At 39.2% G+C, this 8940-nt stretch overlaps 1 protein-coding gene across 1 annotated transcript in view; it reads right to left on the bottom strand.

Moving 5' to 3' along the window:
* LOC133642498 (dynein axonemal assembly factor 5-like) overlaps nucleotides 1-8940 on the bottom strand; it is a 56527-nt gene that overhangs the window by 30219 nt on the left and 17368 nt on the right. Inside the window, exons 7-8 of the mRNA XM_062036720.1 lie at nucleotides 3030-3173; nucleotides 162-330 (exon numbers count right to left, since the gene is read on the bottom strand). Of these exons, the coding sequence (XP_061892704.1) occupies nucleotides 162-330; nucleotides 3030-3173 (313 nt within the window). The remainder of the gene's footprint in view (nucleotides 1-161; nucleotides 331-3029; nucleotides 3174-8940) is intronic.

The raw sequence follows: 8940 nt of genomic DNA, 5'->3' as shown, positions 1-8940 counted from the left end.
ATGTTTAAAACATGATGTAAGGGCTTGTGTCTGAACTTGTTTCGGGGAAAAGGTGCGCAATGAAGTAATGCTTGATAAAAAACATTAACGAGATTATATGTTTTTTGCAGTGTGCTTCTGGAAATCACCGTCAGACAATGTTGTCTCATGTAAGTTCTCACCTGATTGCATCACTATGATGTGCATTTGCAGCCTGTGTGGGGTGTAACTGGACCAGGTGTTCACAGACACAGACAGCCAGTCCAGCAGTTGGCCCATGTGTTGCCTGTAGAGCTCCATCTCAGAGGCAAGGCCCTGGACCTTGTATAAGGTCTGTACACTCTCTAGGGCCTGAGGGAGACACATTAAAAGGCTGAAAATAATAGTGTGACCGCAACAAAGTGAAGTTGCAACTTGTGCAAGAGATCTATGTATTCAGGTTTTCTTGGAAATGCTTGAATTTTGAATAAATGATAAAAAAGAAGGAACACAAATGACTTGTAATTCAAAGTCTGTCCACAAACCCTCGGGTCTTGGCTTTATTTGTTTAAACCAATCAACCCATGAGAACTGGGTTGAGGAGACACAAATCATGTCTGACAAACAATAGAATATAATAAAATGCATTCATTGTCATTATACATCAGCAAAATAAAATTAGAGCATCACTAGTATCAATGCAAAAAAGGAAAAAAAATAAGGTGTTCAAGGAAAAAAATGCAAAAAATTAGAAATATATACAATTTAAACAAGAAGTAAGGTGCATAGTTCGGTGGTCTTACAGTAATGCCAAAAAAGCAAAGTTAAATACCGGTAGTTGCAACTTAAAAAAAGGGCTCGCACAACTACTAATAATTAGGGTGTTGCGCAACCCTTACACAAGCATTTTTTTTACAAATTACGGTTTCAACTCATATAGACTTCAAATGACAAGTATTCTCTTCAGTTGAATAAATACACCCCCCTCCAACATTTCTGGGGTAGTGCATCTGGAAAGTATTCAAAGGGCTTCACTTTTTTCAAATTTTTTTGTTACAGCCTTTTTCTAAAATGGAGTAGATACATTTTTGTCCTCAACATTCTACAGCCAATACCCAATAATGACAATGTCAAAATGTTTTTTAAAAATGTTGTGCAAAATTATTAAAAAAAAAATAAAAAAATGCAAAAACACACACGTGTTATTCAGAGCCTTTTTTCAATACTTTGTTGATGTACCTTTGGCAGAAATTACAGCCTTAAGTCTTTTTGTATACGATACCACAAGCTCTGCACACCTATCTTTGGGCTGTTTCGCCCATTCCTCTTTGCAGCACCTCTCTAGCTCCATCAGGTTGGATGAAAAGCGTTGGTTTTCATCCAGGATGTCTCTGTACATTGCTGCATTCATCTTAGTCTAGTCAAGGAGGAAACCAAGAACCCGATGGTCACTCTGTCAGAGCTACAGCAATCCTCTGTGAAGAGAGGAGAACCTTACAGAAGGACAACCGTCTCTGCAGCAAACCACCAATCAAGCCTGTATGGTAAATGTGGCCAGACTAAAGCCATTTCTTAGGGGAAAAAATGTTGGCCAACATACAACTGAAATGAAAAACTAAGTTCTCTGGTCTGATGAGGAAAAGACAGAACTCTTTGGTGTGAATGCTAGGCGTCATGTTTGGAAGAAACCAGGCACTGCTCATCATCAGGCCAATTCCATTACTGCAGTGAAGCATGGTGGTGACAGCATCATGCTGTGGGGGATGTTTTTCTGTGGCAGGATTGGGAGACTAGTCAGGACAGAGGGAAAGATGAATGCAGCAATGTACAGAAACATCCTCGATAAAAAACAATGCTTCTCATCCAACCTGATGAAGCTTGAGAGGTGCTGCAGAGAGGAAATGGGCGAAACTGCCCAAAGATAGGTGTGCCAAGCTTGAGGCATCGTATTGCTGCCAAAAGTGCATCAACAAAGTATTGAACAAAAGCTGTGAATACTTATGTACATGTGATTCTTTATTTCTAATACATTTGCAAAATTTTAATTTTCCCTCGGGTATTATTAAAGTATTTCTGATTTACTATTTAGAATGCATAAAAAAAACGTGTTCTTGTCTTTCATAAGGATTGTGAATGACAGGCAACATTCCAAAAAAGTGCTGTTCCCCTTTACAAGTGCTCAAAAAGTGCTTATGAAGTGAATCTGGTGGATGCAGTTTGTGTTGTGAGTTTTACATGTAAAGCCATGGGAAAAAGACGTGACAAGGTCTTACACATAACATCACTTAAAAACAGGAATGTCACGCACACAGGATGTCACAAAAAGCAAAGGAAACTGACGAAACACGCACAAACGCACACGTAGACAGTCAAACAGACACACATGCACACTAGTGAGCTAAGAGACAGGAAGTAGAAAGAGAGAGGAGTGTAAATAATTAGCGGACTTTTAGAGCACTTCATAAGCCATCATAGTCCCCCAGGGATGAATAGGGATGAAGACAACCCTGAGCTGTTCACTGATGGGAAAAATGTTACCCCTTTTCTGGGAAATGTCTTCTACTTTTCGTCTGGGCCCACCAACGCTTTCCTATTATTCATAATCTATTCACGCTGCGCTGTAATACGCCTCCCTGTCATTCTAACATGCAGACTGATGTAAACACGCGTTGGTGGCTTCTGTGGTGTCTGCTAGTCAAATCCTTGCTAACTGACCTCAGATTGTGTTGACTTCATTTGTCACAGTTCCCGTCTGTCTCTTTAGAGAGAACACATGAATTCTTGCGACACAAGCAAACCAGACGGATGACACACACCTGCTAAGAAACGCCAATATTTTCTGCTTGAGGTGTTTTTTTCCCCTTCTATTTGTTCGACTCGCCTTTCACCCACCTCCTTTCACCTAAGACTGAATTTAAAAGTTCCATTCCAAAGGTGCAATTTCAGCGCCCCTTGGCCAAGTGGGTAATTACACTGTTTGTCATGCCCACTTTGAAGCAGGAGCATTCCTGAAATAGCTGCCTTGAATCATAAAACATTCTTTAAATGAAACGGATGGGGTATTTTCTCACCTTCTCGCTGATGTGAGGCCCGGTGGCGAGGCTCTGGACGGTGACCAGCACCTGTAGCAGCTGCAGGCTGACCGAGCCGCAGTCTGAATCACACTGACGCAGCAGCACATCCACGCAGCACAGCAACTGCTCCAAGTACACAACCTGGAAAAAAAGCGAGAGGAGGAGGTGAAGTTGTGTAATAATGTGTACGGCCATCCAGCCACCCACATTCGGTCAGGTTTGGCCAAATCCTGCCGCTCAACTTTAACTCCCATGTTAACACAGGGGAACACTACTTTTCCATCCAAATGGCAGTCTACTCCTAACCTGTCATTAGGGTTAAATGGTGGTGACTGTGCTAGTCTGTTGATGGGGAGATGCTGAGAGGTACACTCATACTTGTACAGACACACTTGTTGACCTCGGCACTTACATGAGAAATCACTGGCACGTGTCTGCAGGAAAACAAGTTAAAGAAGAGATGCTGAGCAATTGAAAATGAATTGTAAACATACCTGAGGCTCTGTGATACATACCGGTAATTGAGCTCCAATTAATTAAATAGACACACCTTTACAATCCAATGAGGCCGAATAGAGGAGATGTACAAAACATTTTGCCTTTTACATATAATGAACAAAAATATAAACACAACAGGTATTTGTTCCCATTCTTCGTTAGTTGAACTCAAATATCTAAAATTTATACTATATAGACAAAAGACCTATTCCTCTCAATTGTTGTTCACAAATCTGTCTAAATCTGTGTTGGTGAGCACTTCTTCTTTGCCAAGATAATCCCACTACCGGTGAGGTGGGATGACGCAGTTTTGCTTCATTGCTATATATAAAAACAGAATAAAAAACTAAGAACTTCAGACTTTAAAATAGTTCGGTCAAAGGATAATTAAATAAAAAATGGTTAATCACACTTTTGAATTTTGATTCATCACGATTAATCAAATGTATTGCTCTCTTGTATAATTTAAATTAACTTCAAAAAGACACCTATATTTGAACATAAATGCAATTTTATTGTCAGAATTTCATTTAGGGAACTTTAAAAAAAAATGTATTACTTAAATGCACAACATTTGCTCAAAACTGTTTTACCTAAAGTCCCATCTGGGTGTATTTGGAAGTGAAATTTGCAAGTGAGTATACCATTCTGAGCCTTTGTGCTGGTGTACGCATTGACGTGATCACTGACCGTATAACAACCAGTGCTGCCTTTCAGGTAATCATCTGCACTTAAGGTAAAGGAGCATGTACAGTCAAAGTAAATTGAGTGATTTATATTTAGTGAATACAGTGCTTCAGTTTTTCCACATTTTGTTACAGCCTTATTCCAAAATGGAATACATTTTGTGCTCCAAATTCTACAGCCAATACCCCATAATGACAATGTGAAAATCTTTTTATTTTTTTTATTTCGCAAATGTGTTAAAAATAAAAAGCTAAAAAAAAAATCACATGTACATAAGTATTTACAGTTTTTGCTCAATACTTTGTTGATGCACCGTTGGCAGCAATTACAGTCCTCAGTCTTTTTTAATACGATGCCACAAGGTTTTTTTTGTCCTGTCCAGCTACTGAGGCAAATCATATTGTTGTTGTAGATGCCCTTATTTGCTGTACATATTTACTTTACAAAAGTGTAGCATACTTCTCTTTTTGCCTTATATGTATTTGACTTTATTAAATGGATTTATATTAATGTTTGGCGCAGCCGGAATGGAGCAGGATGGGATAAAAAGAGAAAAAAAGGAAAACAGAGGGGGAAATTGCAGGGACAAGAGGGGAAAAAAGACAGAGAGACAATTACAACAACAACCACAACATCAAAAACAACAGAACAGCATTAGCAAATACAATATGTAAATATGATACAAAAAATTATAGCAGAGAAGCAGTTAGTTAGGTAAATATTAATAACACAGAAATGACTGTGAACATTATTGCACTACAAATAGAGCAATAAAAATACCAATAGAAATAGCAATATTGATAACGAATAATAACAATAATTATCTCTTATCAACAATACAAGTGTTTCAAATGCAACAATACATATATGTAATGATAACTTGAATTACAAAAGAAAGCAGATAAATGGAGGGGAAGAAAGAAAAGTGAACTGTATTAACCTTGTAGATTGTTACAGCCACAATAGGTTAAGTAAGCTTTGTCAGTGTGCCGTGTTTTACACAGTTTCCCCTGAGGAACAACATTAATATGTGTTTGATGAAACGTGATTGTATGCATGAGTGTATGTATGCACATGTGCTTGCATATAAAGTGCATGTGGATGTATGCACCGTGTGTGTGTATGTATGTACTGTATTTGACACGAATGACATGAACTATGAATGTGCGTGAGTACCCATGTGTGCACGTATGTATGTATTAATGAATGAATATACGTGTGTGTGTATGTATAATTGTGTGAATTTATATGTACAATATATTTTGTCTCCCAGTGTGTGTGGGAGCCAAAGTACGGCCACAGCAACCCAGAGAGCCCAACCCAAAACAGCAGGTGCGGTGCCCAGGGAACAAAGGACAACATGGCCCCACGCAGCCAGGCCTGCCAGCGACAGGAACTCCAGAGCCGGGTGCCACTGTGCCGCCCGGCAGGGCCAACGGCAAGCCATAGACAGACGCGTCCGGCAGAGGACAAGGCATGGTACAAGCAGGGGACAGCCAGCCCTCAGGACAGTGAGAGAACACCCCCCACGCGTGCAGAAAGACGGGTCGCTCCGCCCGAGGGGCCCAGAGACTCCCCGCAGCCGGACGGGATGCCACAAGGTTGGCACACCTATCTTTGGGTATATTCGCCTATTCCTTTTGGCAGCACTTCTAAAGCTTCATCAGGTTAGATGAGAAGCATTGGTTTTCATCCATGTTGTTTCTGTATATTGCTGCATTGTCCATCTGTAAGGTTCTCCTCTCTCTACAGAGGAAGGCTGTAGCTCTGACGGAGTAACCATTGGGTTCTTAATAAACTCCCTGACAATACTAAAATGAATGCAGCAATGTACAGAGACATCCTGGATGAAAACAAACGCTTTCCATTTCACCTGATGGAGCTTGCGAGGTGCTGCAAAGAGAAATGGGCAAAGAGGAATTGGTGAGACTGCCTAAAGATAAGTGTGGCATTGCATTTAAAAAAAACTCAAGGCTATAATTGCTGCCAAAGGTACATCAAAAAACTATTGTGCAAAGGCTGTGATTTTTTTATTTTTAGTAAATTAGCAAAATTAAAAAAAATAAAAAAAACTTTTCACATTGTAATTATGGTGTATTGTGTGTAGAATTTTGAGTATACAAATAAATATATCATATTTTGGAATAAGGCTAAAACATAACAAAATGTGGAAAAAGTGAAGCGTTGTGGATACTTACTGGATGCACTGTCAATGATAATGCAATCATTTGTTTTGATTGATCATGTGAGTTAAGTCGTTATTTTTTATAACCCTAGCTTAAAATGAAAGCCTGATTAAAAATAGTGCGTTTAACCTTTTTTTCTAAAAACATCAGACACTACTCTTGTACAGTACACATTTACAAGAAACATACTGTACATACCGGTATTTACGTGTGAAATGTGACAATTATTGCCTAATCCCCAAAATTACCGGTAATATCATGAGCCATTTGCACAAAACATGTAAATACAGCAAAATATGGTTATAATTTTTGCTATATTTGCACATTGCTTGCCATACCTTCCTACCTGATCCTGGAATAATATAGTATTATATTAATATGCTACATATCCAACCAAGCTGCTAACTTTACTGAGGTACACAGTATAACAATGACAATAAAAGGTATTCTATTCTATATTATTCTAATGTTGTGACCTCATTCATTCACATAGTAGACAAAAGTGAACCTGCAGTATGCTTACACACATTCTGACATGCACATTACACGACAGGGGCAAAAAAACAACCATTAAAAATGTCGGGAGAGCTAAAGAGAGCGGAAAAAATCAGTGTGAGGTAATAACTAGGTGGACACCTGGAACCAAGTGAGTTACACCTGGTTTCATTGGCTTGGACAAGCTCCTGCAGAGGCCTCATTACATACTGTGTGCATCTGTCCACCACTGGATACATGCATTACACACGCGACTCGAGCTAGGGCAAAAACGACGGATACCTCGCAGCCACTCAAGTTGCTATGGCGGCAGGAAAATAAACACCCTGTCGTCAGGTTAGATCTATCGCCATGTGTCAGCAAGAGTAGTATGCAGCTGTCATCTGTGACAAATGTTGGCATAAAGAAGATGTACTGTGCTGATTTATGAATGTTTTGCATTATTCGGAACAACTCTGTATTGTGATATTGAAATGAAACAGAGGCTTCTTTTTCCCGGCGGTCGTATTAATCTGCTATTTTGCAGTGCCCACCAATAGGCATGGCGGTATAAAACATTCACTTCCACTGAGTTCATGTAAAATCCTGTCACTATGGCAACACACAACAAAATATCTCTGACCGGTGGTGGTCGGGGTTTGTTAATCCTCAGTGGAGTACCCCTTTAAAAAGGAAAACCATATGCAGTTCCAAAGCAAACAACACAGACGTACCTTATATCGCTCCCTTCTCAAAACCACCGGGTCGCCTTTCATTTGACCTCAAACCCTTAACGCTGTATTAGACTAACCAACTTTATTTTCACAACGCGGACAGAAAGAAAAGAAAAACAAGGCACATCAAAGAGACAGCAATATATCTTCTACCAAATTTGTAGCTTCCTGCACCATTTCCCATTCCTCTGTTCACTTTGAAGATTATTTATATTTAACTTGTTTGGATCTCATTTGGTCTAGCTTTCTATTCATTTGAAATGAAAAAGTACATCTAGCAATGCAACTTTATCCAGATTTGCACCAAAACCTCATGGAAAAACATTAAGTAGTTTTTGTTAGAGGTGTCCTGATACAACTTTTCTCTTTCCGATTTTATACTCCTATTAAAACCTTGAGTGTTGGCCGATACCAATATTAAGGCACTACAATATTAGCAGGTGTCATAGTATTATTTTGGAGTGTGGAATGTTAGAAAAGGTTTGATCAAGTAAAATTAGTCAAACAGAAAATGGTAGGTATGAAGTACACTCCCCCTTTGGCATAACAGTACATGCTTGTATTGGTTTTCAATGTGCAATGTTAGAAAAGGGTTGAACAAGTGAAATTATTCAGAGAAATGCTAACTTTATGACAGATGTATGCTTTTGTAGTGGAGTGTTAATTTGTGTTTTGGCGACACCCAGTGGTCACAATAATTAATTGAATTAAAAGGTATGAAGCAGTGAGGTGAATGATGCAGTCACGTTTGTTCCTGGATATTTTCCAATACTTTCTGCCTTGGGTACATAATATGCAAGTATAACTATGTGATATTTGTTCACATTGACAAATGTCCTGTTTTAGACTGCAATATTGATCAAATAAGGACCCTTATTATTACGTATGTCTAGTTTGTGCGCTATCATGTGCTTAGCTTTTGTGTAGTTGCTAGCTTCTAGCAGCCTAAAGCCAACCATGTTTACCTTTCATAAATCTTCACTAAAATACAAGAAAATACCAACATTGTGTGCTTCTTGGAGAACATTTAGTTGATAACTGGCTGTCGCGTTTTGCACAAGTAAACACAATACAAGACTGCTTGTATCGGAGATTATATTGGAGATCTTAAAGACATGCACTTGGGGATAAGCTGATTGGTAACACTAAATTGGCTCTCATGTGTGAATGTGAGTGTTAATGCTTGTCTGCCTATCTGTGTTGGCCCTGTGATGAGGTGGCGACTTCTCCAGAGTACCCTGCCTTCCGCCCAAGCGCAACTGGGATATCACACTGTGACCCCGAGAGAGACAAGCGGTAGAAAATAGAGGGATGGATGAAAATAATGCA

This window comes from Entelurus aequoreus, linkage group LG25 (genome assembly GCF_033978785.1).
Source record: "Entelurus aequoreus isolate RoL-2023_Sb linkage group LG25, RoL_Eaeq_v1.1, whole genome shotgun sequence".
NCBI classification, from domain to species: Eukaryota; Metazoa; Chordata; class Actinopteri; order Syngnathiformes; family Syngnathidae; genus Entelurus; species Entelurus aequoreus.
The sequence above is the reverse complement of the archived record's forward strand: the minus strand, read 5'-3'. Positions and strand labels throughout refer to the sequence as shown.